Source organism: Rhinatrema bivittatum, chromosome 7, assembly GCF_901001135.1.
Source record: "Rhinatrema bivittatum chromosome 7, aRhiBiv1.1, whole genome shotgun sequence".
NCBI classification, from domain to species: domain Eukaryota; kingdom Metazoa; phylum Chordata; class Amphibia; order Gymnophiona; family Rhinatrematidae; genus Rhinatrema; species Rhinatrema bivittatum.
The window spans coordinates 47,371,193-47,398,152 of record NC_042621.1 but is presented as its reverse complement, the minus strand read 5'-3'; the positions used below and the strand labels follow the sequence as shown (position 1 = coordinate 47,398,152).

Below are 26,960 nucleotides of genomic sequence, written 5' to 3'. Positions count from 1 at the left end.
AAACCTGGCAAACATCAACGTAACTTCAAAAAGGCACCACCCTCTAAAAGCAAAGAAAAAGGGATAGGTACCTACCTTGTTGAAATATCGAAAAGCTATGTATAGAAACTGGTTATTGGAGCGGACTCTCCTGACACTCAACATCGGGCGGGCGTCTGGACTGATCCTTGGTACTACAGGAACGAAAATTATCAGGTAAGAAACATAATTTTCCTTTCCCTGTACGTACCAGGATCAGTCCAGACTGCTGGGATGTACCCAAGCCGCCTTAATTGGGGTGGGACCCAGAGAGTCCCGCTCGAATGACACTGCTGCCAAAAGGATCAGCTGATGCTCCCCTAACATCAATCCGATAATGACGAGCGAAGGTATGCAACGACTTCCACGTGGCTGCTCTGCAAATCTCCTGGCTAGAAACTAAACGACTTTCTGCCCAGGAAGTTGCTTGAGAACGCAGTGAGTGTGCCTTACGCCCCTCAGGAACAGACTTACCACAGCCAATGTACGTGGATGCGATCGAACTTTTCAACCAACGAGCAATAGTTGCTTTTGATGCCTGTAGGCCCTTCTTGGGCCCCTGCCATAGGACAAACAAAGGATCCGACCGTCTGAATGCATTAGTGACCTCCAAATATCGCATGATCACTCGCCGCACATCTAGACGCTTCAAATCGGAACCGTGCGAAGACTTTAGGTCCGATGCCGAGAAGGAAGGCAATTCCACCGTCTGATGAACATGAAAAGCCGATACCACCTTCGGCAAGAACGAAGGAACCGTACGCAGAGACACGCCGGCATCCGAAATACGTAAGAACGCTTCCCTACAATACGTAAGAACGGTTCCCTACAAGAAAGTGCCTGAAGCTCCGACACCCGACGGGCTGTCGCAATGGCCACTAGGAACACGGTCTTGAGCGTGAGAGGGGCCGAGTTGAGACCTTTGAGCACCAAAGTCAAATTCCAAGAAGGACAAGGGGTCTAAATGGGGGACGCAAGGTCCGAACGCCACGCAAAAATCGAGCTACATCCGGGTAGCACGCGAGAGAGAATCCGTTTACCTTACCCCTCAAACACCCCAGGGCCGCTACCTGAACCCTCAGAGAGCTGTACGCCAAACCCTTTTTCAAGCCCGCCTGCAGGAACGTAAGGATATTCCCTACCGAGGCCCGGCGCGGTGGAACTTTAGCTGCCGCGCACCAGGCGTCAAACACTTTCCACACTCTGGCGTAGGCTAGCGTGGTGGAGGGCCTTCTCGCCCGCAGTAGGGTGGAAATGACAGGCTCTGAATATCCTTTCCTCCTCAACTGCTTCCTTTCATAAGCCAAGCCGCCAGACAGAAGCGGGCCGCCCGCTCGAAAAATACGGGTCCCTGGCGAAGCAGGCCCTGAAGATGACCCAACCTTAAGGGTCCGTCCCGCGCCAGGTTGACTAGATCCGCGAACCACGGTCTTCTTGGCCACTCCGGGGCCAAAAGAATCACTGGCCCGCGATGGGATTCTATGCGTCTTAACACTTTGCCTATTAGAGGCCACGGGGGAAACACATAGAGGAGGATGTGACGAGGCCATGGAAGCACCAGGGCATCTACCCCCTCCGAACCGCGTTCTCGCCTTCGACTGAAGAAACGCGCTGCCTGTGCATTTTGCCGAGTCGCCATCAGGTCCAGACGCGGAATTCCCCATCGCCGGGTGATGAGACTCATTGCCTCGGCCGAGAGCTCCCACTCTCCGGGATCCAAGTATTGACGACTTAGATAATCCGCTTGTACGTTGTTGACGCCCGCTATGTGGGTGGCCGCTATGCGGGAGAGATGACGTTCCGCCCCGGACATTAACAACTACGCTTCATCCGCTACCGGCCGACTTCTCGTGCCGCCTTGGCGATTTATCTACGCTACTGTGGATGCGTTGTCTGACAGAACTCGCACTGCCCGCCCTTGTACCAACGGGAGAAGTTGGCGCAAGGCGAGACGTACCGCCCTGGCAATAAATTGTCTGGGATCAACCACTAAGCTAAGCTGGAACGAGCCAGCTCCAGCAGCGGCAATTGGGCGCCGTAATCTCCTGATTTCTGGTCCCAACGGGAGAGGAGAGCGCGCTGTAAAGGACGTATATGAGCAAATGCCCACGGCACCATCTCCAGAGTAGACACCATATGACCAATGACTTGTAAATAATCCCAGGCCGTGGGCAACGAGAGATCTAGTAAGGCCTGCACCTGAAACATCAGGTTCTCTAGTCTCCGCTGAGTGAGGAATACCTTGCCTTCCAAGGTATCGAAACGCGCCCCCAAAAATTCCAACTGTTGACTCGGGACCAACTGGCTCTTCGCAAAGTGGACCACCCAACCTAGCGATTGAAGTTGCTGCACCACCGACTGGACTGCCCGCTTGCACGCCTCCTGCGACTTCGCCCGGATTAGCCAATCGTCCAACTAGGGATGCACCAGAATTCCGTGGCGTCGCAGATAAGCTGCGACAACTATGAGAACCTTGGTGAATACCCTCGGGGCTGTTGCTAGCCCAAACGGAAGGGCGCAAAAACTGGAAGTGCTCTCCCAATACTGTGAATCTTAGGTACCTCTGGTGACGTTCCCTGATCCCGATATGAAGATACGCCTCGGCTAGATCCAAAGAAGCCAAAAATTCTCCCTTGTGGACAGCCGCAATAACAGATCTGAGCGTCTCCATACGAAATCAGGGAACGCGCAAGGCCTCATTCACTCTTTTCAAATCCAAAATTGGGCGAAACGTACCTTCCTTCTTCGGGACCACGAAGGAAATGGAATACCTGCCTGTTCTGGTCTCCTCCGGAGGAACAGGCAATATTGCTCCCAGAGCCCGTAACCTGTGTACCATGTGGGCGATAATCTGCCTCTTTTCCTGAGACCCGCAGGGGGAGATCATAAAAAGATCCCGGAGGGGACGAGCAAACTCCAACTCGTAGCCGTAGCGAACGACGTCGAGGACCCACTGATCCGATGTGACCTTGACCCATTCCTCCCAAAACAGGGACAACCGACCTCCGATGCGGGGAAGGGAGGAATGGGCCTGCGCGCCTTCATTGCGAAGGCTTTCCGGCGGGTAAGTTCTGCAAGGATCCCAGACGCTGTGGACGTCTGCCTCGAAAGGAAGGAGACCAAGGCTGAGACCTGGGGACCTGCTGTTTCTGCGGGAAAGGGGCCCCCCTTCCCATGCGAAACCAGCGTTGGCCCCGAAATCGGGACCGTACATTTCCAAAAGAATGAAAAGAACGGGGCTTGTCCTCCGGTAACTTGTACACCTTGTTGTCCCCCAAGTCTTTGATGAGCTGATCCAGCTCCTCACCAAACAATAATTTTCCCTTGAAGGGAAAAGAGGCGAGGCGCGATTTTGATGAGGCATCCGCCGACCAACGCCTAAGCCACAGCAAACGCCGAGCAGCGACCGCCGATGACATGGTGCGGGCCGAGGTTCTCAACAAATCATACAAGGCATCCGCCGTGTAAACAACCGCCGCTTCCACACAGTTGGCCTGCTCAGCCTCGGCTGGTGGGAGCTCCTGTGTGGTAAGCAATTGTTGAACCCAGCGGAGAGTAGCGCGCTGAACCATACTGCTACATGCCGCTGCTCGGACCCCTAAGGCCGCTATCTCAAAAATGCGCTTTAACAGAACCTCTAACTTTCGGTCTTGGAGATCCTTCAAGGCTACCCCTCCCGTGACAGGAATGGTAGTATGCTTAACCACAGCAGTCACTGCCGAATCCACGGAAGGGACCTTAAAAATATCCAAAGAATCCGCTGGCAGGGGATACAACTTATTCATTGCCCTGCTTACACGCAGGGATGCCTCCGGCACTTCCCATTCTTTGGACACGATCTGTAAGACCTTGGCATGTAAAGGAAAAGTCTGCGGGGGGGCCCTTAGACCTGCCATAGCTATGTCCCCTGTGGAAGTGTCAGTGTCCTGCTGCGGCGCTGGGATTTCTAACTCTTTCAAAACATGAAGGATTAAAAAGTTAAGTTCATCTTTGCCAAAGAGGCGCAGAATCTGGGGGTCATCGCCTTTGAGCGCTCCCTGAGCGTCAGAGACCTCTGTCCCTGTGCCATCCGGAGACCACGTGCCATCCGGAGACCCCTGGGTAAAATCCGGAGCTCCCGGACCTCCCTTTCCCCCTAGGGAATAAATTCTAGCAGCATCCGAACCCCCCACTTTGTCCTGAGACCCAGACCGGCCTTGCTCAGGGGAACTCTGGGGACCGTAGGGGGAGGGGGTTCATCCGGCTCCCAGCCTGCCTCCGCGTCTAAAAACGCCTGATGCATTAACAAGACAAATTGGGAAGAAAAAGGCACTTTCCTTTTGTTGGATCCCCCCGCGGGCTGGTCCCGAGGGGGAGGGGCTCGAGGAGCCTCCAAATCCGACTCACGGCACGGGCTTAGGGCAGGAGGAGAGTTAAAAGAAAAATCATCCTCCTCCGATGCCGAATCAGCAGGCTGCCGCGCGGTCAAAATGGCCGCCGGCTCCCTAACAGTGGGAGGCGGGGCTAAGGACCGCGCGGCTGCCAGCCTGCCTAATCGCTCCGAGGAAGGACGAGAAGCCGTGCTGTGGGCTGCGCTCGGCCCCCGGGAGGGTCCCTCGCCCCCGGGAATGCAGTGGGAGCAGAGACCCTCCCTGGAGAGTCGCGCCCCCGTCTTGCCACAGGCCGTGCAGGCCGAAGATCGGGGCATCCTGAAGCTGCAGAAAAGGGCGCCCAAAAGTAAGTAGCTGGGTCTGGGAGCAGTAAATTCGCGCCAAAAAAGCTGTCGCTGCGACTGGCAAATTCGCTGGGTGAAGAAACCTCACCCCCTCCGGAGTCCCCGGTCAGCGCGGCAGGCTAGGGCTACAACGGACCGCAGCCTGTTTCCAACAGGGCTTACGGGTCCTTAATCTTTAATTCTAAATTTAATTAACTTTTTTTTTTTTTTTACAAATAAACAAGGCCCTCTTCAGGTTAAAACACCTGGAATGAAGCAGAGATAGATGGGGGAGGGTGACCGGACCACCGGTAGGCTTTCCCCCGGACCAAAAGGGACACAACACCGGGAAAAAGAATGAGAGCAATGCTCTCACAGCCTGCCTCTATGCTGCAGTGAATAACACGCTGCGCTGAACCAGAAAAAGGGACAAGAAACGAAATAAACCAAAACTCTTTTTTTTTTTTTGTAAACTAGTTAGAGAACCAACTAATTGATCTAGACAGTATAACTAACAAGTAATAATTAGTAAATGACACCTGAAAGATTTTTTGTCAGGATAGACAGGACCGCAGGTTATGTCTCTCAATCTGCTGGAGTCAGAGGAAATACTGAAGGATAGCAGGTGGCACACCAGTATATCTGGGAGGTGCTTTCAGTTTTCTCTCTGACTCCATCTGCTGGAGGGGAGGCATAACCCAGCAGTCTGGACTGATCCTGGTACGTACAGGGAACAGCCCTCGCCCTGGCAGTTTCAGGGTTCCCAACCCTCTGCTCTCCAGCCTCAAATACCAGGGGGGATGGTCCCACCAGGGCCTGCCAAACCCCTGGGAGGCTACTCGCAACTGCTCTAACCAAACTTTTTTTTTTTTTTTTTAAAGGGATCCTTAAACTAAGCTTCCCTTGTAAAATCAAGCGCTAAGAGACTAAAGTCAGACCACATCCAACCCTAAACTCATCACCTCTATCAGACACTAGGTTTTGCACCTCTGCCATCTGCTGGAGACAGAAAAATACTGGCAGACACTAGGTGGCACCTCAGGGGCGGGCGTTAATTTCTGAAAGTAAAATGTGCGGCTTCAATACACATTTTACTTTCTGTATCATGCGGGAATAACTAACAGGCCCATCAACATGCATTTGCATGTTGCGGGCACTATTAGTTTCGGGGGGGGGTTGGCCACGCATTTTCCACGCGCTATTACCCCTTACTGTATAAGGGGTAAAAATAGCACGTGGAAAATGCACAGCCAAACGGAGGCTAAAAATGCGCTCGGCTTGAAGGAGTCTGAACGCTTCAACCTGACAAAGGACTTCATGTACCAGAATTCCCTGCTTCATGACGGGTTTACTTACAGTCTGCAATACAGCTGTAATTAGGACATTGAGAAACTCTCTGTCAGCACATTTTCATTTTTTTGGCTTCGCTGTTCTTATTCTCTGATAAGCTTTCACTGCTGTAACCTAGATTAGAACAATGGATGTATTATGTGATGGGCTGTATTACTGCAGACTCGCGAATTCCTTTCCAGAACTGCAAGTCCCAGCAGCCTCTCCTGCAGAACATGGGAGAAGTTTCACGAAAGTTCCAGGGTGTCGAGGGAGGGGGTCAGTAGCCCCTTCAGCCGGAATATGCTTGCTCAGCAATGCTTAGAACGCATGTGTAAAAGATAAGAACTGTAAAGTGCATAAGAGTCTGCTCCTGAAGGGGAGGGGCATGCAGTTGTACTAAGCCGTTGTCTTAGCTGCATCTTGCTGGCAATAAAAGTCTATCTTTACGGATCAGTTGTCTGGGCCTCCTTACTGACTAAAAAAGAGACGGTTACATTGGCGAGCCAGCCAGGAGGTACCGGAGACGCTATTTTAGCTCTCCAGAAGGTCCGGTAGTTTGGTGGCGGAGCAGTCCCCCTGATACACCTGGTGAGTGGCCACCGCTGAGTTCAGCGATCAGGTTTCTGAGGGGATCGTTCCACAGAAATTCTGCCGGGACCTCTGGGTTGATGATCCGGGAAGAAGGCTTCCACGACGATCGGAAGACCCCTGCAGGCGAGTATTATGGGTATATGGAAATAAGTAAAGACTAGCTAGCAAAGGAAATAGCCCGGTCTTTTTCTGGCGGACCGAGGGGGCCTTGATCACACCCCACGCAGTGTGTTAGTAGGAATTACGTTCCGAAGACCACGCGGATAACATGGAATAATGATAACATGGAATAATAAGTAAACGTATACGATAGTGGGAATAGGTTTCTTGTTGTGTGAAAGAGAGTGAATGGCCTCGCAGTTCTAGGCCGGGCTGACCACGTCCTAGTCGGGGCGATTGTGACCCTTTGTGTCTGACGGATACGGACCCCTTACCTATCCGTCTTCCCTTCCCTCCTTTGTCTGTGATTCTATCCTAATGGGAGGGGGCGGTTCTACTCCATTAAAAATCATGACGGAGCACTATAGCGAAGTGTTCGATTCCTCTGTCGTGGGCAAAGAAGCTAGTAGAGGGAGCCGCCCTCGTAATGGTAACTCAAGTACGCAAAATGGGGAACCGGAAGTCCCCAGTGTCTGTCTGTCTGTAAGGTACCTGTAAAAAAAAAAAAAAAAAAAATTCTACTGTGGTAGATCGGTTAGACAAATTTCTTTTTGTGATCAAATGCATTATTTCTTTTGATAACTGCTATCTGTGAATTGCAAGCACATGTACCAGGGATTTTTTTAATTGTTTTAAACCCTAATAAGAAGAGATTTTGGTTTACAGATGCTGCACAAGACTACTATACAACAAATTAATTTACAGTGTTAAGTTAAAATACTGATTTGATTACTGAGAATGCATTTACTGGTGTTGAAGTTTAGAACTTGATGGCAGTTAAGGGTTAACGGCAGAGATAATTACAGGAGAGAGGAGGGGATCGAGCCAGAGAGAGAAGAGAAAGAAAAAAAAAAAAAAAAAGGGGACATTGGGCTAGCCTGGGTGAATGAAGACAAAGAGAAAGAAAAATTGTTTCGTTTGTTTTAACAGAACATTATTGAAAGTTAGTTGATGGTGTGCGTATGTGAATAAAGATAGAATTGTGGTATGTTAATTAAAAGAAAGGAAGATTGTAGCTCCAAGTTTCTGCTGATTAAATTTATTCTCCAAGGTCCTTGCTAAAACTGTCTGTAATCTGACAAAGGATTGCTACTTGCAAAGAAATACCAGAACCAAGGGTCCCTTACAAATCATTTAGTGCCTTATGATGCAGGCTATTTTTAAGACATTTTATAGCAGCAAATTAATTGTTACAGTACAAAGTGGAATGGTGGTGCGTCCCACTGCGTGTCAGTACGTAGTGCGTAGGCATTCAATATGGCTGTGCGTTTCAATGCTGGCATTGCTAATCAGAAGTTTTAGTTTTCTCATATCTTCTATCCCAGTGTCCTCCCTATGCTTATCTTTCTTTTCTCTAATACCATGTTAATTATTGTTCTTACTTGTCTCCTATATATTATCTGTTATTTAAAAGTTACATTGGAACGCATGATAAAGTATGAACTCTCTTTTGCTGACGCAGTTTATTTTGAAGCTGTCTCTGGGAAAATTAGAGGAGAAATGATTAAGAATGGGACCTTTGTTAAAGCTTTGTTAAATATACAGAGCATAGCAAGCGGCAAGATAAGACAGCTGCAGTTCTGACTGTGGGAATTACAGGATGCCGTTTGTAAAAAAAAAAAAAAAACAAAAAAAAAAAACACAGAGAAAACAAAGACTTAATATTACAAATTTTGATTCAGTGGCAGGCGCAAGATAAGGATTATTGGAAGTTGTGGGCAAGAGAAGGGGCCACTATGCAAGATTAGGAACAAGAGCAAATATGAGTCGGCCCAAATGATAAAGTAGTAGCCCACACACACACACATATATATATATATATTGCAATTATGTTCTTTGACCACTGGTGGGGGCTGGGCTCTGGCTATTACCATATGTTCTTAGTGTTTGCAATGTAATTGGTACAAGGCTTCCAAGGGTTTGATCATCACTCCTGCACACCTAAAGCGCCCCCCCCTGGATCCTTGCCTGCAGATCCAGGTTGACTTTATTGAATTAACCCAATGCCAAACTTACAAGTATGAAGGAAGCAATGTTTTGCAGCTTCTCAGCCTCGTCAGAATTGATTTGCCTCCAGGCGCAGGTCACCTATTCAATTTCCAGATGGACTGTGATCTTTTCATCGTATTTTGAGATGTATGGGAACAGGGATCAGGAAGAGAAGAAAAGGGGCCCGTCCCTGCAACCAGGAACTTAATAATAGACCTGACATCCGAAAGAACCTGCAGAAGGCCGAGGGCTTTGAGGGCATGAGCCTCAGCCAGTTAAAAGCTATAGCAGACCAGGTATGTGGAAATAGAGAAGTGGAAGAGAAAAGAGAGAAGCAAGTAGAGACATGAAGGAGAAAGTGACTGTTAGCCGCCGCTCTCGAGGACACGCGGACGGGAAGGAGCCAAGACAATGGCAGACCGCGAAGAGGAGGGGGAACAAGACCCCCCTTTGGGAAAGAATCAGTGTGCGTACTGCAAAAATGAAGGCCATTGGAAGAGAGACTGTGAAGAATGGCAAAAGAAATACGGGAGCCCTGCAGTGAATACTAACGACAAAAATGGACCTGCACCGACACAAAGGGGCCGAGGAGGAAGGAGATCGGACAAACCCCACTGGCAGATGGCGGGGGAGGCGACAAGGAGCATACAGCCTGAAGAGACCGGGAGGGAAGAATCCCCACTGACCCTCTGGTGGAGATCCACGAGGTAACACAACAAAAATCAGGGGCCTGTTGGACTCAGAGGCCAACGATCTGTCATGACTGCACCAATCGGCCCCCCGACGAAAGAGACTGTTTCTATAGTGGGTGCCTCAGGTCAGGTACTCACTGCCCCTCTGCAGAAAGAATGAAGTATACAAGTAGGCGGGACCATGGTATCCCTTATCGGATGGAACCTGCTGTGTAAGCCTCAGACCACATTGAGATTTCAACCAACAGGGGAAGTTAAAGCCTCCTTCGGGGACCATCCAGTGATACTCATCTGTCCCCTCCAAGAAGAATGGAGACTACATCTTCCCATAGTCGAACGAACCATCGAACATCGATATGAAAACAACACCCCCCCTCAACAAAAACGAAGACAACTGATGGATAGTGTACCCCAAGTATGGTTCGAACAGATCCCGGGAGGAATAGCTATCGACGCTACCCCCCATATGGATAGAGATGAAACAGAATGCACAGGTGATCAATCAACCTCAATACCCCATTCCATATATGGCCAGACAAGGAATTGAGATACACCTGCAGAGACTGTATGATTTGGGCATTCTCCGGCGAATCCGATCTGCTTGGAACACCCCTCTACTGCCCGTAAAGAAACCCGGTTCTTCTGACTACCGACCTGTACAAGATTTACGGAAAGTGAACAATCAAGTAGCAGATCTAGTAGCCCTCGTACCAAATCCATACTCGATCTTGGCTCAAGTTTCCCCTACATCCAAGTGGTACAGTGTCATTGACCTCAAAGATGCTTTCTTCTCCGTTCCAGTAGCAGAAGAATGCCAGAAGATCTTTGCCTTCACATGGGAAAATGCACAAACTGGAATCAAGCAGCAGTACACATGGACTCGCTTACCGCAAGGATTTAAGCACTCACCCACGATGTTCGGGGAGCAACTGGCAAAAGACTTGAAGATGTACCAAGTCACGTATGGGCCAGTAATACAGTATGTGGATGACCTTCTGTTGTTTCGTGAAACGTATCACGAATGTGCAGTAGCCACTCTCCACTTACTAAAGACGTTGTACTCAAAAGGATACCGTGCAAGTAAAAAGAAGGTGCAAATTTGTGAATTGGAAGTAGAATACCTGGGCTTCCAAATCCGGGAAGGTACCCGTTGTCTTGGAATATCCCGTACCAGTTCAATACGAGGTCAACCTGTACCCACTTGCAAGAAGGAGCTCCGAGCGTTCCTTGGAGCTGCAGGATACTGTAGACTGTGGATTGCTAACTACGCTGTCATTACCCAGTCCCTGTACGACAAGCTGCAGGGAAAGGAGGCAGAATCTCAGCCTTTTCAGTGGGAAACCCATGAACTGACAAGCTTACAACAACTGAAAGATGCTTTGATTGAACCACCTGCTCTAGGATTGCCAGATGTAATGAAACCATTCCATCTATTCGTCGATGAAAAGAAAGGCATGGCCATTGGGGTATTGACTCAAACTCTAGGCTCATGGGAGAGACCTGTTGCATATCTGTCAAAAGGAATGGACAATGTAGCAAAAGGATGGCCAGGTTGTCTTCGAAGCATTGCTGCTGCATGCTTACTGATACCCGAAGCTGTTAAGCTAACATTTGGACAGACTTTACAAGTAACAACTCCTCTTACTATTCAAGGACTACGAGAGACCCATGGACCAAAATGGATGACTAATTCACGTCTCGTCAAGTATTAAGCCTTACTGTGTGAAACACCTGAACTTCAAATACAGGACAGCAAAAACTTGAACCCGGCCACTCTTATGCCGGCACCTGAACCAGTTGCCCATGACTGTGAAGAAGTCATGACTACAATACATTCCAGTAGACCAGACCTGAGGGATCAACCCTGGCAAGGAGCTTGGACTTTATTCACTGATGGGAACAGCCAAATCATTCATGAGATACGTTCTGCTGGATATGCTGTTGTATCCGAAGATGAAATCATTGAGGCTCAACCTTTTCCCCCAGGAATGTCTGCACAAAAAGCTTAACTAATTGCTCTTACTCGAGCTCTGCAGTTGGCAGAAGGAAAACTGTAAATATCTAAACAGACTCTAAATATGCCTTTCTTACAATTCAAGTGCATGGAGCATTATAGAGGGAAAACAACTGAACAATCAGGCTTCAGGCAGTCCTGGAGCTCATCACCAACGACTGCTCTCGCTCTTAAACTCTGGGCAAAAGAAAATACCAAAATTATGACTGCAGTGTACCAGAATAGATTGGTTTTAGATTACCCTCTGGCCCAGGAAGGAGGGTTTGTGGAACATTTAACCTCTCCAATTGTTGTTTACAGGTAGATGACCACAACAAGGTTATCCAAGACATCACTGATCGCATGGTCAAGATGGCACACATCCCTGTCCAGCAGTGGAATAGTGCTTGGGATGGGCCAATGGATTCCGTGGTTGGTTTTCCATGATCGATGGATTTAAGAGCTTGTTTGTTATCCCAGCCAGTTTAATTCTGTTTTGTCTTTTAGGACCCTGAATTATTCCTTTCTTGCTCAAACCGCCTTCGTCGGGTGATGAAGGACATTGCTGAACGCAAAACAGCCACGCAGCTCCTGTTACTGTACATGTATTCCTCTGAGCCTATAGAACCTGTTTAACCATCCTCATGTTTTATCCTGGGCCATCTTCCCATACATGACAAGTTCGGGCTACAAAGGGGGGTGGAGCCATTAGGGCCCATCCGTCTCAAACCCGTGAAGAAACCATCGGACTGTTTGGGAAATTAGGGCCCCCTGAGAACTCAAATTGCTAATTTTTCTTGTTTCTGTTTCTTTCAGCTCCACAGTTGCGTTGTGATGGTGTGATACTTTTCATAGAGAATGATAAGTATCAAAGGGGGGAATGAAGGAGTCTGAACGCTTCAACCTGACAAAGGACTTCATGTACCAGAATTCCCTGCTTCATGACGGGTTTACTTACAGTCTGCAATACAGCTGTAATTAGGACATTGAGAAACTCTCTGTCAGCACATTTTCATTTTTTTGGCTTCGCTGTTCTTATTCTCTGATAAGCTTTCACTGCTGTAACCTAGATTAGAACAATGGATGTATTATGTGATGGGCTGTATTACTGCAGACTCGCGAATTCCTTTCCAGAACTGCAAGTCCCAGCAGCCTCTCCTGCAGAACATGGGAGAAGTTTCACGAAAGTTCCAGGGTGTCGAGGGAGGGGGTCAGTAGCCCCTTCAGCCGGAATATGCTTGCTCAGCAATGCTTAGAACGCATGTGTAAAAGATAAGAACTGTAAAGTGCATAAGAGTCTGCTCCTGAAGGGGAGGGGCATGCAGTTGTACTAAGCCGTTGTCTTAGCTGCATCTTGCTGGCAATAAAAGTCTATCTTTACGGATCAGTTGTCTGGGCCTCCTTACTGACTAACAAAGAGACGGTTACAGGCTGAGCACACCATACTGAATCGGCCCGTAAGTTAAGCCCTGGAATTCATTGCTAGAGAATGTGGTTACAGCAGTTAGTGTAACTGGGTTTAAAAAATGTTTGGATAAGTTCCTAGAGGTAATTAACGGTATAATGGTAATAAGTTCCTAGAGGTATAACGGTAATTAATAACCAGTAGTAGCTTGTGATTTATCTAATGTTTGGGTACTTGCCCAGGTACTTGTGACTTGGAATGGCCACTATTGGAGACAGGATGCTGAGCTTGATGGACCCTTGGTCTCACCCAGTATGGCATATCTTATGTTCTTATAAAACTGCTTTATATGTTTGTAAATGCAGTGGATGCAAACATTTGTAAAAAAAAAAAAATGGAATACACTTCCTTTTTACACTAATGCCAGTGCTTTCTGTTTGCAGTAGTTTTTGGACTGCTTTTATAAGGGAAGTAAAATAGCTCTGTAGCCTGCGTCATTGGCAGAACAGTAAACTTGTTCAGGGCTGGAGGAAAGAGAGGATTCATCTTTTTTCTTTTAACTTTTTTGGATCGCGTTTGGTGATTTCTACTGTTTTCACGTTATTGTGAGAAAATAGGGATGAACAGTTGGTGAAGGTGTAGAGCATGTTCCAGTGCTCAGGAAGGGAATTCATGGCTGGTGCACAGATGGTTTCTCCCCTCTGCCGGGAAAAAGGCAGGAAACGAACGTGACAGGCAAAAGCGAACTTAACCTGCGTGCGTATGCCTGCTGTATGCAAAGCATTGCCTTCTGTGTGCTGGCTGCTAGGGCTAGCAGGCCAGGCTTTGCTCCTATTTCTATTTATTTTTTAAAATGTATATTCTGCCTTTTGTCTACCTCCATGACAGTTTTGGCTTTAGTACCGTGAGACATGCTAGAGCAGGAGCTTGTTAGCCCCAGTTTGCACATTGCGTGATGGGAGAGTGAGAAAAGGAGAGGTGTGAGAGACTACAGCTTGGGCAGGGAGGGAGGTTCCTGCAGAGACTTTGTCTGGGGTGGAGGACGTGCAAGCAGCAGTGCAATTCCATAGTTCGGGGCTTCCTAGGGATATGGCTCTCTTCCGAGTTGAGGTAAGTTTGTGACGAGCAGGTGGAGTTTTTAATAGACCTTTGTTCGCTGAACGGAGATTTTGGTTTGGTGAGTGGAGTTTTATGGATGCACTTAGCCAATTTGTTTGTTTTTCGTATATTATTTTGTGTATTATGGATAGTATTTTGTAGTCTATCCTGTATTTTATTGAGAGCCAGTGTAGTGAAATGAGAGTTGGAGTAGCAGGGAGTTGCAGTAATCCAGGTTGGAGAAGATGAGTAGTTGTAGGACTGCGTGCAAGAGCAAAAGCTTTTCTACGGTTTGTACTGTGGGCCCTTCTTCATTTCCTTATTAGAAACCTACATTGACCTGAGATCTACTGCACTTCCCCTCTCTCCCCCTGACTAATGCCTAACATCAGAGATTCCCCCGTGCTGCCTGGCTGGCCCTGCCATAGTTGGCTCAGAGGGGGGTACATTGGGTTGTGGATGGAATGCCCTGTGCACTTTGCATTTTTCCCATAGACACAAAATGGGAGAAATGCTTCATACATCGGGCCCAATAATGAACTGATATAGGACGCTTGCTGGCTGGACTGTTTTTTCCTAGCGAGGAAACATTTTGCAGCTAGTTGGCAGGTGTGATAGCAAGCAGTTCAGAGCTGTTACCAATGGAGCTGCTAGATTTGATACCTGCTTGGGGCTGATTGTCCCAGTATCCAAACATTACTGAGGAGCTTCATCTACCTGTAACAGGATGGTGGCAGTAGGGCAGCTGCTGCTGCTATGACACTTTTTTTCTCCTCTGAATTGGGGATGGGATCTGGCATCATGAGCCTTTGCTCACAGCTGCTTGGAGATTCTTCTCTTATAATCCCTTCCCAAATTACTTTAATCCGTGGTTTCCAACGGGAGAGAAGCGCCCGCTGTAATGGCCTGAGATGCGCAAACGCCCAAGAGACCAGGTCGATGGTGGAACCCATCACTCCCAGGAGCTGTAGGTAGTCCCAGGAGGTGGGATCCTGTAACGCAGAGAAAAGCTGTATGTGATCCCGCAAGGATTGAGCCTTGTCCTGGCGCAGGAAGACTTTGCCCAGGCGGGTGTGGAAAGTCACCCCCAAGAAATCCAATCGCTGTGAGGGCCCGAGAGAGCTCTTGGCGAAGTTCACCACCCCGCCCAGGGAATGCAGGAACTGTAGCACCCTGGTCACCGCTGCTCGCCCGTGGTTGTAGGCTTCGCTCGGATGCGCCAATCGTCCAGATAGGGGTGGATCGGAATGCCCTCCATCCGAAGGGCTGCAGCAACTACTACCATGAGCTCGGTGAGGGTGCGCGGCGCCGTCGCCGACCCGCCTGGGAGAGCTGTGAACTGAAAATGCTGGTCCAGAATCTTGGGACGGAGGAGCCGGTGGTAGTCCGTACGAATGGGAACATGTAGGTAGTCCTCCGTTAGATCCAGGGAGGCGAGGAACTCCCCCCGATGCACCGCCACAATGACGGACCGTAGCGTTTCCATGCGGAACCGAACCACTTGCAGGGATGCGTTGACTTCCTTGAGGTCTAGGATGGGCTGGAAGGATGCGTCCTTCTTTGGAACGATGAAGGAGATGGAATAGGGGCCCGAGCCCACCTCTCCGAAGGTCACGGGCACAATGGCGCCGATCTCCCGACGGCTATCCAGCGTCAACTGCACCGCTCTTCTCTTGAGGGTCGAGTCACAGGGAGAGAAGATAAACCTTCCCCGCGGAGGGCGGACAAATTCCAATGCGGAGCCATGCTTTATGGTATCCAGGACCCACTGATCCGAGGTGATCCACGCCCACTCCGCGTAGAAACACGTTATCCGGCCCCCAATCCTGGGGGCAGGGGAGTGGGCGAGACTGGCTTCATTGCGAAGACTTGGTAGAGGGGTTCCCGGGTCCGGGAGCAGTGCGCGCGGGTCTACGCCCGTGAAAGGAGCGCGACCAGGGCTGAGACCTGGGGGCGGATGGCCGAGAGTCGTCTGTCTGTAGCCTCTGTAGCGCCGTTGCGCTCTGGTCCGAGAAGAGGAAAACGCTCTGGATGGTCGATATCTATCTTCCGGCAGCCGATGAACAGCGTTCTTCCCCAGGGACTTGATAATCTGGTCCAAATCCTCCCCGAGGAGGAACTTGCCCCTGAAGAGAAGGGAGCCCAGACTCGACTTAGAGGATGTAACCGCCGCCCGATAGCGCAGCCACAGAAGTCGTCGTGCCGCCACCACCGAGACCATGGATCTTGCAAGGACCCGAAAAAGGTCGTACGAGGCGTCCGCCCCATACGCCACTGCGGCTTCTAGGCGATCTGCCTGGGCGGCCTCCTCGGCCGGCAGGTCCTGAGACGTGAGGAGCTGTTGCACCCAAAGGAGACTAGCCCGCTGGGCAAGCGAACCGCACCTCACTGCCCGCATACCCAGTGCGGAGACCTCGAAGACCCGCTTGAGGAAGACTTCCAACTTCCGATCCTGTGTGGGTCGCAACGTGACCGCCGACACCTGCGGAGTCCACCTTTGGGACCTTGATGAGGTCCAGGAAATCGCCGGGGAGCGGATACAGCTTTTCCATGGCCCGGCTGACCTTCGGGACTGGATCTCCATTCTTCGAAGACGTGACGACAGCGGGGGCTACTGGAGCAGGCGGATCCGGTGGCGGGTCCAGATCGAATTCCTGGATGATCCGCGGGATGAGGTCGTCCAGCTCTTCCCTCTGGAAAAGGCGTAGGGTACGCGGATCATCCCCCTCCGACAAGCCGTCCCCTTGTCCCCCGTCTGGGAGGTCAGGTCCATGTCCCGCTGGGCCGGGCACCGCGGCACTGCCGCGGGCGCAGGTCGGGTAGGAGGGAGGGAGGCCCCCGCTCCCGAAGGGTCGGGGGGAGCCGGCGTCGATGTGCATCCCTCCGGGGGCTGCCAAGGCTTGCAAGTAAGCCGTGTGCATGAATAAAATAAACTCCGGGGAAAACCCTGGCCTATCCGGGGGGACCCCGTGGGGAGAACCCCCCGAGGGCCCCGGCGCCTGCAAGCCTGGTCCCGGCGTCAGAATCGGTGGGGAGAGATCCTCCGGATCCGAGTCCCCCTGCGCTGAATGATCCAGCTCCGCGCGCTGGGAAAGCAAAATGGCCGCCGTTCCCGCCAAAAACGGGGACGTGGCCGGCCTGCGCCGCCCGGGCATAGCTGAAGGGAAGGTGAAAAGCTGAGGGACTGCGAGGTGCCTTCCCCCCGGGAAGGCACCGGGCGCAGATTCCCTCCCTCGAAATGCGCGAACCAGGCTCGCCGCAGGCCGAGAAACGCTCCGGTCGCGGCATAGCAGCTGTCACCAGTTCCTCCCTGTATGCGCGCAATCAGCCTCGGGGGGGGGGGCCGAAAACAGTCGGAGCAGCCGCGGGGGGGCCCTGATGGCCCGCACAACCCGCCTCTTCAAAGTCTCCAAACGTGCCGCGGGGAGGCCCTGATGGCCCGCACAACCCGCCTCTTCAAAGTCTCCAAACGTGCCGCGGGGGGGCCCTGACGGCCCGCACAACCCGCCTCTTCAAATTCCCCCAAAATGCCGCGGGGGGGCCCGTATGGCCGCGCTACCCGCTAGGGAGAGTCCTCCCACCCAGCCCAGGCGCCCTCGATCCACTCGAGTCGGGCCGCGGAGGAAAAACTGTCGCGGAGAGGCCGGCACCACCGGTTTCCACGAGGCACCGCAGAGAAGGCTGCAAGAAAAAAACTACCAACGCCAAAGGAAAATGCTGAAAGAAAAAAAACCACACAGGCAAAAACAACACAGCAAAAACTTACCCCCGGCGGGAGCCCAAAGTGAAAGAAGAAAGGCAGAGAAGAAGTCACGCCTCCCTAAAAATTGAGACTTTTTTTTTTTTTTTTTTTTAAACAAAAACTTGATCCGAAATTAGCAAAGAGAAGCTAAAGAAGAAGACAGAAAACAGAGAAGAGAAATTCCTGTGAAACTGGGGAAGCACAGATTCCCCTACTCTCATCTGCTGGAGTCAGAAGATACTGAACTCCTGCAGAGGGGGTAGTGGTATATATGGATACGCCCCCTCAAAGCTTGTGCTGACTCCATCTGCTGGATTGGGGACATAACCCACTGTCTGGACTGATCCAGGTACGTACAGGGAAAAGGTGGTCTTCAGAAAGCTGTCACATGAACAGATTAGAGTCCCAGAAAGGGTCAATGTGCATATATCTGCCTTAGAGAGCCCCGGGCCTCTATCAGCCAGGCTTGGCAGAGATCTTTGAAATACATCATTGGATTTAACCGGCTGCCCTCACAGTCTGCATGCAGCTGATTCGTAGGGAATCCTCAGACAGGTAGCGATGCCATGAAGGTTACCTCTGCACACTGCTGCTAATGTTGGGGAGTCGTAGTTTACAGGGACTCTACTGTCTCAGGGGTCAAAGAATGTCTTTCAGATCTCACATGCCCTTAAAGACGCACACCCCCTGCATTGCTTCCTCGTCCTGCTTTGTGCCAATTGGTGTAAGTAGGGGAGGGATTCAGATTCACGTTATGAAGAAAGGCTAATCTGCTTGAGGGCATTACATGAAGAAGCAGTTGGTTATCAGTAAGGACTTTCATTTTCAGTTTTAATTATATTTATCTTGGGAATTTCAATGTTGTAACAAAAAAAAAGTGAAAAAAGGACTTTGTTATAATAAACAGGAGAAACATTAGTGGGGAAGTCATTTTTCCTCTGATTTTCTTTGATAACATTGACATTCCCAAAAAAATGTTTAAAAAAACTGAAAACAAAGGTATCTGGTTCGCTGTTTAAAAAAAAAAAAAAAAAAAGCAGAACATTTCCCCTACTTCTATGCTAACAGCAACAAGAAGCTGTCGGGCTGCGTGTTCTCTGTATAGAAATAACCCAGTTTTCAGTCCAAGGAAACAGAAGGTGCATCTGCATTTAGACCTGGAAATAGTAAATTTATTAACAGTAGCTGAAACCATCCTCGCATTGATACAGCTGGAAATACTGTGCGATAGCTGGAAAGGCCAGAGGCGGAATGATTGCAAGGTGTCTAGGTGACAGCTGGCAGAGATCAAAGGAGAAGGAAGTGAGTGCAGGGTGAACTGACAGCAGATACCGCCCAGAGGAGGAAGTGATTACCGAGTGACCATGCAACAGCTGCTACTTCCCAGAGATAGAAGGAGCAACCAAGGGCAGACTGTGGGCCTGCTGGTACAGCCCAGAGGAGAAGAGCACAACTGCAGGGTGGTAACATTCTGGTACATGACTTATAAGGGCCATTCAAAACAATTTTTTATCATTTTCTTTTTCTTTCTTGTACAAGACCTGTCCTCCCAGGACCCTTAACATCCTCCCCATAGGACTATCTGGAGACTGTGCAGCAGCAGCAGCTGGCAGAGCCCAAAAGAGGAGGGAGTGACCTCGGGATGGCTGTGCAACAGCCCTAACAGCCCGGAGGATGCTAAGCAGACCATACAAGTAACAGTTGTGCTAAATTGCAGACACTGTGATTGCCATGTTAATCCAGTTAGAAATGCTGGAATAAAAAGTCAACAGCAGCGATGTAGGTGACACTTTTTATTGCATGTGTCATTAACTCTTGAGAGCTGTGCTCAAAAATCAAAGATCTTTACATTGAACGATGAAAGGAATTTAACTTTCAAAGGTTCATCACACATCTGCTAAGGACCTCCTTCGCCAAAGGGTTTCCTCATATGGAGGAGAGGCAAGTGTTTGCCAGGCAGAAATAGCCTTATTGCCAAGGTGCCGCCCAATATGTGTGACTGTGTATGTCCTGTTTACCCAGCAGGTTAACCATACTGAGTGGAGCTCTTCCTGGGGACAGAGGTGGGGAGAGGTTGGGACTTACTTGCACATTTCTGGATTTAAAAAACCATGGAGGTAAATTTCAAAAGCATTTACATGCTTTAAACTGGGTTTTGAATGGGTAAATGCACTTTACCTGTGTAAGTGGGCTTTTGAAAATTGCTGCAATATATACTATTGAATTGTCCATAGGATTTACCCACATAAGTGCATTTTACATGGTTAAATGGCTTTTGAAAATTGCTACAATGGTAGTTACTGTTACACATGCAAATCGTTTTGAAAATTACCCCCATGTGTGCAATTTAGCACTTATACCTTGTGCAGGTAGAGTTGGTGGGATAATTTTCAAAGTAAACTTAACATGTCTAAGTCTGCTTTGAAAATTGGTATAACTTATGGATGATGTTACAAAAAACAACCCCATTGTGCCTATGGGAAAAATGCTTAATGCATCACCCACTACAGCCCTGCACTAAAAAGCTCTCATACCAAATCTCTGTAAGCTTTGCTGTTGAGTAGACATCTTACAGCAGAGCCACATACTCTGTGTTGGTTAAATCTGCAAGAGGCAAAGAACAAACTTCTACTCCATCACCATTTTCATTTATTCATTTCTATCACGCCACTTGCCAAGCCGTGCAGCCAAAGTCTTCCCTTGCAGAGTTTCTCAGAAGGTCTTCAGGAATGATGTTTGAAGGCTTAGTTGCATATGGCCACTGATGCACTTCTTGGTAGCCATACCTCCCTTTCTGCAACCATAACGAGGAGGGGAGAGGTCTGCAGCCACCGCTGGTGTGCTGGGCAGGAACATGACTGACCAGGCACAGAGAAATGCCTTCTGTGTTAGATGTGGATTAGACAATCGCATGTTTGTTTGATGCTTCTTAGTTGCATTTGTTCTGTGTATTCTCAGTTAAAGGACGCCATTGTTTGAGAGTTGAATTGCACGGCACTGCTCATCAATAACGATTATTTTGGAAAACAATGTAAACAGCAGTTTCTGGGGCAGCATGAAGACATGTTAACAAGTGGTTTGTTTTTTTTTTCGTGTCAATGTTCACTGTGTGGTGCTGGGCTTTTCAGCTTTCAAATTTTGTCCTTGCTTAGTTTTTGTCACTCTCTACAACCTGCACTATGCTCAGAAATGCTCTTTTACTGGGAAGACATTATACAGGCAGAGTGTAAGCTTCTGTGTACAAGAACACTCCTAAGGATTCTCTACCTCGCACATTTCAATCTCTTGCTACCATAACTACAAGAACTTTGTGTTCTGGCTTCCACCACTGAAACACTTCACACATTTTCTGTTATACAGCGGTGGACAACTGTGGAGAGGTCAATTATGAGAAGATGCTCCTACAGCATGTTTGGATTTTTGTAAAGAAAGAATAGAATAGACCTTTCCACACCACACAACACATTGGGATGAGCAATTCCAAACCAAGCTGGACATCAGTTGGCCAGTGATGGTGGGGTCTTCTGCTCACTCCATGTAGCTTCAGCTGTTGCTTGGCCAAAAAGAATATTCCTGCCAGATCACTTTAGGTGACATGAAAGACAAAACAGGTCTTTGTAAACAGACAAGAGGATAGTTCTATTTAGAAGAGGGATTTTAAGGCCACTGGAAAGTCTCTGTGCTTCATGGCTAATATTACAGTGCCCTCGACTTCCAGCATTTCTGCCTTCGCTGCATCTCCTACCATCTAAACACTTTTCACGCTAGGTGTCTCATGTCTTCTTCCTTACTCAGCCTGGCTGGTGGCTATCCCAACCTCGGGAGCTGCTTTTGCCTCCAATGGGCAGCTTCGACCCAGTGAAGGAAGCGGTATCTGCCCCCATCTTGATGTCCGCTCAGCCTTGCCCATTCCACAGAATGCACCAGGAAGCCACGATGAAAGTTGCTGAAACTGGGGCTTACCAGCCAGATTTTGTACACAATAAAGTAAAAATGTATTTAAAAAAAAAAAAAAAAAGCTATGGGTTATCCAGACCCATTTTAATCACTCCTCCAGCTTTATCGACATCACCTTTCTTTTAGCCAGACAATGGGATCTATTAATGAGGTATTACTAATTACAGGAGTGAGAAGTAGCTTAACTTTAGATGATGACAGCTGTGTTTCTAGTTTCTTGTTATTTGCTTTAAGGTCACACGTTTTGTAGTCCAGGAAATTAGGGCAACAACACAAGCTCCTGCTTTGGCACTTTTTGCATTTATTGGTCAGGGAAGATATGGAGAGGTGGAGAACTCCCTAGTCATCTTTAGCTCTTTCCACAGTCAGACAACTGTCCACTATCCCCGTCTGAAGCTCCAAGTCATTCACGGGCTTCTTCTCCCGTCCCTGTTCTGCTTTTGTCCTGGTCCAGGAAGGGGACCTCAGATAGCCTCCCCGTGGGATGAGGGGGTGGTGTGATCCTACAACAAAGAAAGATAGAGTCAAGTAGAGACAAGAAAGATTCATAGGTAACATGGCTCAATGCATTCCCATTAGGATACCTTACTCCACTTGACAGAGCCACTGAACGGTATATAAATACATGAAACAGGTAAACAACTTTCCTAAGTGATGCCCTCCCCCCGACAACTAGATGCATGGGACTGGATAGATATTGTTGCTGTAAGAGAATGAAAAAAAATGATTCATTGCTAACCAGAAATGTTTAACTGTCCTGCCAAATACATAGCCTGTAAATCATCCTCATTGTAATGTATGGTGTCCTGCATGTTACTGGAATCTCTTCCATCTGCAGCTCCTTGAGTATTCATCCTGTATATCTAAGGCTCCATTAAAAATCAACTGAACTCCTGCACAGGGCCAATGCGTCCCATAAAGCGAACTAGGTGGTCTCCTAGGGCGCCAACCATTAGGGGCTGCGAGCAATGAGGAGTAGAGTCTCAGCGGGCCGCAAACAGCGCTCATCCTGCTCGCAGCCAAGAAAAGCAAACACTCAGCAGGCCTGAGTGGCATCTCAGCAAATGAAGTTGGGACCGAGGCCAGGCACAAGGCAGAAAGTTTGCCTTGCACTGGCCACAACAGTCCCAACAATTTCCAGCATAGAGCTGAAAATGTCTGAAGGATATATAGATGTAGGACAATTAGATACCAAGAGGAGACACTTCGATTTACCCCATGACCCTTACTATTCTGGTGCAGTGGTGCCCAGTCATATCTGCTCGCAGTCAGATAATAACAAAGGCATCATAATCTTAGTAAGTGTCTCTCGAACTGGTGGATATCATTTATTCATACACAAGGTTACTGGAATCTGGGTACACCTTCACAGGAGTTGTGCAGGACTGCAAGGCATGACACTGGTTAGATAAGGGCCAGTCTTCCACCTTGCCAGCCCCCTCCCTCGCAGATTGAGCCCTTGGGTTCTTGGGGCCAGTAGGACAGGCTGAAACAGGGCTGAACCAGTTGGAGAAAGGCTGGAGAGGCTGGAAAAGTTACTGGAGCAGGACACTGAGCTGAGACTGGGACTGAACACAGACAAGGCAAGGTACTGGCAAAACAGGGAATGAATACCAGGAACAGGACTGGGCTAGGCACGGCAAGGCCAAACAGCAGGACCGGACAAGACAGACTAGGTCAGAACTGGACAAGGACTAGGCAAGATAATAGATCAAGACACATAGAAGTCCAAAGGCAGCAAGGCTGGAGACCTGAAGGCCACTAGGCAAAGGTCCAGTGGCCATTAAGCAAGGAAAGGCCTGAATGGGTTGCAGAGCAAAGTTCAAAGAGAAAGAAGGCCCAGAGGTCATAAGACAATATCTATGTTAACAATCACAGGAACCTTTTGGAAACTCTGTTAAACATTGAAACTTTGTAAACCGTTGTGATGGCGAAACCGAACGACGGTATATAAAACTTGATAAATAAATAAAATAAATAAAAAATAAAGCCTAGATAGACAATGAGCAAGGAACAAGAAGGCCCAGGGGCCACAATGCAAGGTACAAGACTACAGTGGCCAGGTCAGAGGGTTCTAGCAAGGCTGGATTACATAGGGCTGAAACTTGGGCATGGCGAGAGCAGCAAAGAGGAGCTTAGTAGTCTGGTGGTGAGACTTGCTGAGGGCCTCTGCAGGCAAGGAGGAGTCAGAGCAGACAGGACCAGGGCACGGAAAAGGCCGCATGGCAGGCAAAACAATGACAGTATTCTCCCTTTCAAGACTACCTCCTCCAGGGTCCCATTTAACAGGTTGTTTCTAAGGCTGGACAACTGGAACAGTCCTCTGGGGACTCGGAATCTGAACAGTACCCTCTTCTGGGTATTCGATGTCAAGAATAGCGCCACCCTCTGGGCACGCGGAGTGTTTCCAAGGCTGGATTGATGGCTCAGGATTACTAGAAGACTGGACCACTTGAGGACTGAACGTGGGCTCAGGGTCACTTGAAAACTAGATATCATGAACAGTGCCCCCTTCTGGGCACTCGGAATCTGGAACAGCACCCTTCTGGGTGCTTGTCATTTGGAACAGAGCCTCCTGGGCACTATCTGGAACAGCATCCCCTTCTGGGGGCTTGGCAACTGGAACAGCGCCCCTCCTGGGCATTATCTGGAATAGCACCTCCTCCTGGGTGCTCAGCATCTGGAACAGCACTTCCTCCTGGGTGCTATCTGGAATAGCGCCTCCTCCAGGTTGCTCAGCATCTTGAACAGCGCCTCCTCCTGGGTGTTGAGTAACTGAAACAGCGTCTCCTCCTGGGCACTGAATATCTGGAATAGCACCACCTTCTGGTCGTTTGGCACCTGGAACTGCGCTTCCTGGGTGCTGAGTATTTGGAATAGTGCCTCCCTGTGGATGCTGGGTGACTGGAACTGCGCCTCCCTCTGGGCACTGGACATCTGGAGTAGCTTTTCCCTAGCACTGGACATCAAAAACAGCGCTACCCTGAAGCTGGGTGGTGAGAATTATGTCCCTCTGGCATGCTGGCTGCTTCTCCTGGAACAGAGGCAGAAGAGAGACCGGTAGCATTTCAGATGAGGTTACTGGTCTGTGAGTGCTCATTAAACCTTAAGCAGAAAAAACTGCTTTTCTGTACTGCCTCCTACTTAATATCGTTGCGATATTAAGTAGGAGGAAAAACAAAATTAAATAAAGTAAAAAAAAAAAAACAACCCACCAGTCGGGTGCAGGAAACGGATGCTCAACTGACAAACGTCCATTTCCTGAACCTCCTGGCTGTGCGACATTTAGGAAAACCGACACCGATAAACTCGGCGTTGGTTTTCTTAACTGGCAGACGGCCGATGCCTATCGGGATCTCGTTAGCAAGGCGGTGCTAGGGACACGCAAGCAACCCTACCGCCTCCTTACTAACGCGGCCCAATAATTTAAATATTGCATGGCGCATTAAGAAAGTGGGCGCTGACTGTTCAGCACCTGTTTTCTGCGCACATTTATTTCATCGGCCCCCTGGATGGCAGAACTGCCAACTGTGGTGGAAGTAAACTGCTGGAAAGGATTCTGAGAAGCAGGAGTTGAGCTAATCACAAGACCTGATTGTTTCTGTCAGGAAATGCAAGTGGCAGGAAGGGAAAAAGTGCATGCTAGTCTTTTAGCACAGTGGTTCTCAATCTTTTTTTCAGCCGGGGACGCACCTGACTGATGGTTCTCACATGCATGACACACTGAACATGTGGCTGTCACGATGCTAAACATAAACATGCACTCTGCAACCACAGGAACCTCCTCGATCCCCAACAATTGGTCAAAGCAGAACTAGGGCATTACCCTGTACAACTCACCATAGAAAAAAGATATTCTGGTTCTGATGACATCTCAGTAAAAGCAAAACAAACTCCCTTTACTGGCAGACACAATACCCCTCCTTATGAAAAGAAAGTAATTTACCACTAATGCATGTCCTATTGAGAAAACACAACAAATAAGATTGATACAAATGCCTACATGCTAGTAAAATACCTCACCTCAGTCACATACCCAGAACTGACCTTCACCAAGTACAGAAAGACCACAAATTATAAATATGGAGTCAAACTGGATGGAAACCCAAAAAAGCCACTCTGCATACAGTGCAAACCTGGAGAAATGGAAACAAATGTAGCATCTAACAGTCCCAGGATCTGCAATAATGCACACAAACTAACCCACTCAAAGTTATACCTGCATTATGGAACACACTCAAACAGTAACAACCCTACCTATGAAAAGACAACACTACAAATATTTAACCAGGCCCTTAACACTAATACACTTCCTATTAGGAAAACAGAATAAGCCAAGCTGCTATAGATAAGAAAATTATTCCTTACCTGCTAATTTTCGTTCCTGTAGTACCATGGATCAGTCCAGACGGTGGGTTATGTCCCCCGTCCAGCAGATGGAGTCAGAACAAACTTCGAGGGACGTCACCAGTATAAGCCAGTGCTCCCTCTGCTGGAGCTCAGTATCACGTATAGCAAAGCCCAATGAGTCCGAGAACAGACTGGATCAAGTTACTTAACCATATATTAAACATTAATCAAAAAGGAATAACCATAAAAAATAACGAGGGGCAAACGCCCAACTTGTAGGGAGCTGTGTACAGCGGCAAGACGCCACACGCTAAGAAATACAGTAGACATAGACAATGAGCAAGAAGCCGAGCAGGAGCAGAAAGAACCCAGAGCGGTGGGCGTCTGGACTGATCCATGGTACTACAGGAACGAAAACTAGCAGGTAAGGAATAATTTTCTTTTCCCTGTACGTACCAGGATCAGTCCAGACGGTGGGATGTACCAAAGCTTCCCTAAACCGGGTGGGCCCCTGAAAGCCCTGCTCGGAGAACCTGACCGCCAAAGTGTCCAGTGGTTGACGAGGCCAGGTGAAGTCTATAATGTCTGGAGAAAGTATGCAACGACTTCCACGTCGCTGCCCGACAAATCTCCTGGGAGGAGACGGAACGGGTTTCCGCCCAGGATGCAGCTTGCGAGCGCGTCGAGTGAGCTATTACGCCACGGGGCGGAGCACGTCCCGCTCCGATGTAAGAGACGGAAATAGCTTCCTTCAGCCATCTCGCAATCGTTGTCTTTGAGGCCTGTGACCCCTTCTTCGGACCCGACCAGAGAACGAACAGATGATCGGAGACTCTGAAGTCATTAGTAACCTCCAAGTAGTGGATGAGAGCTCGCTTGACGTCCAGGAGACGAAGGTTCCGCAGTTCCTCGGGACCGAACGCCGGGAGTTCCACCGACTG

General features: G+C 49.0%; 1 protein-coding gene across 1 annotated transcript in view; it reads right to left on the bottom strand.

The window, feature by feature from the left end:
* Positions 1-21,695: 21,695 nt before the first annotated feature.
* The window catches only part of DBNDD1 (dysbindin domain containing 1), a 42,329-nt gene continuing 37,064 nt past the window's right edge, over positions 21,696-26,960 (bottom strand). The window contains exon 4 of the mRNA XM_029610665.1: positions 21,696-22,172. Coding sequence (XP_029466525.1) covers positions 22,009-22,172 — 164 coding nt within the window. The 3' untranslated portion in view covers positions 21,696-22,008. The remainder of the gene's footprint in view (positions 22,173-26,960) is intronic.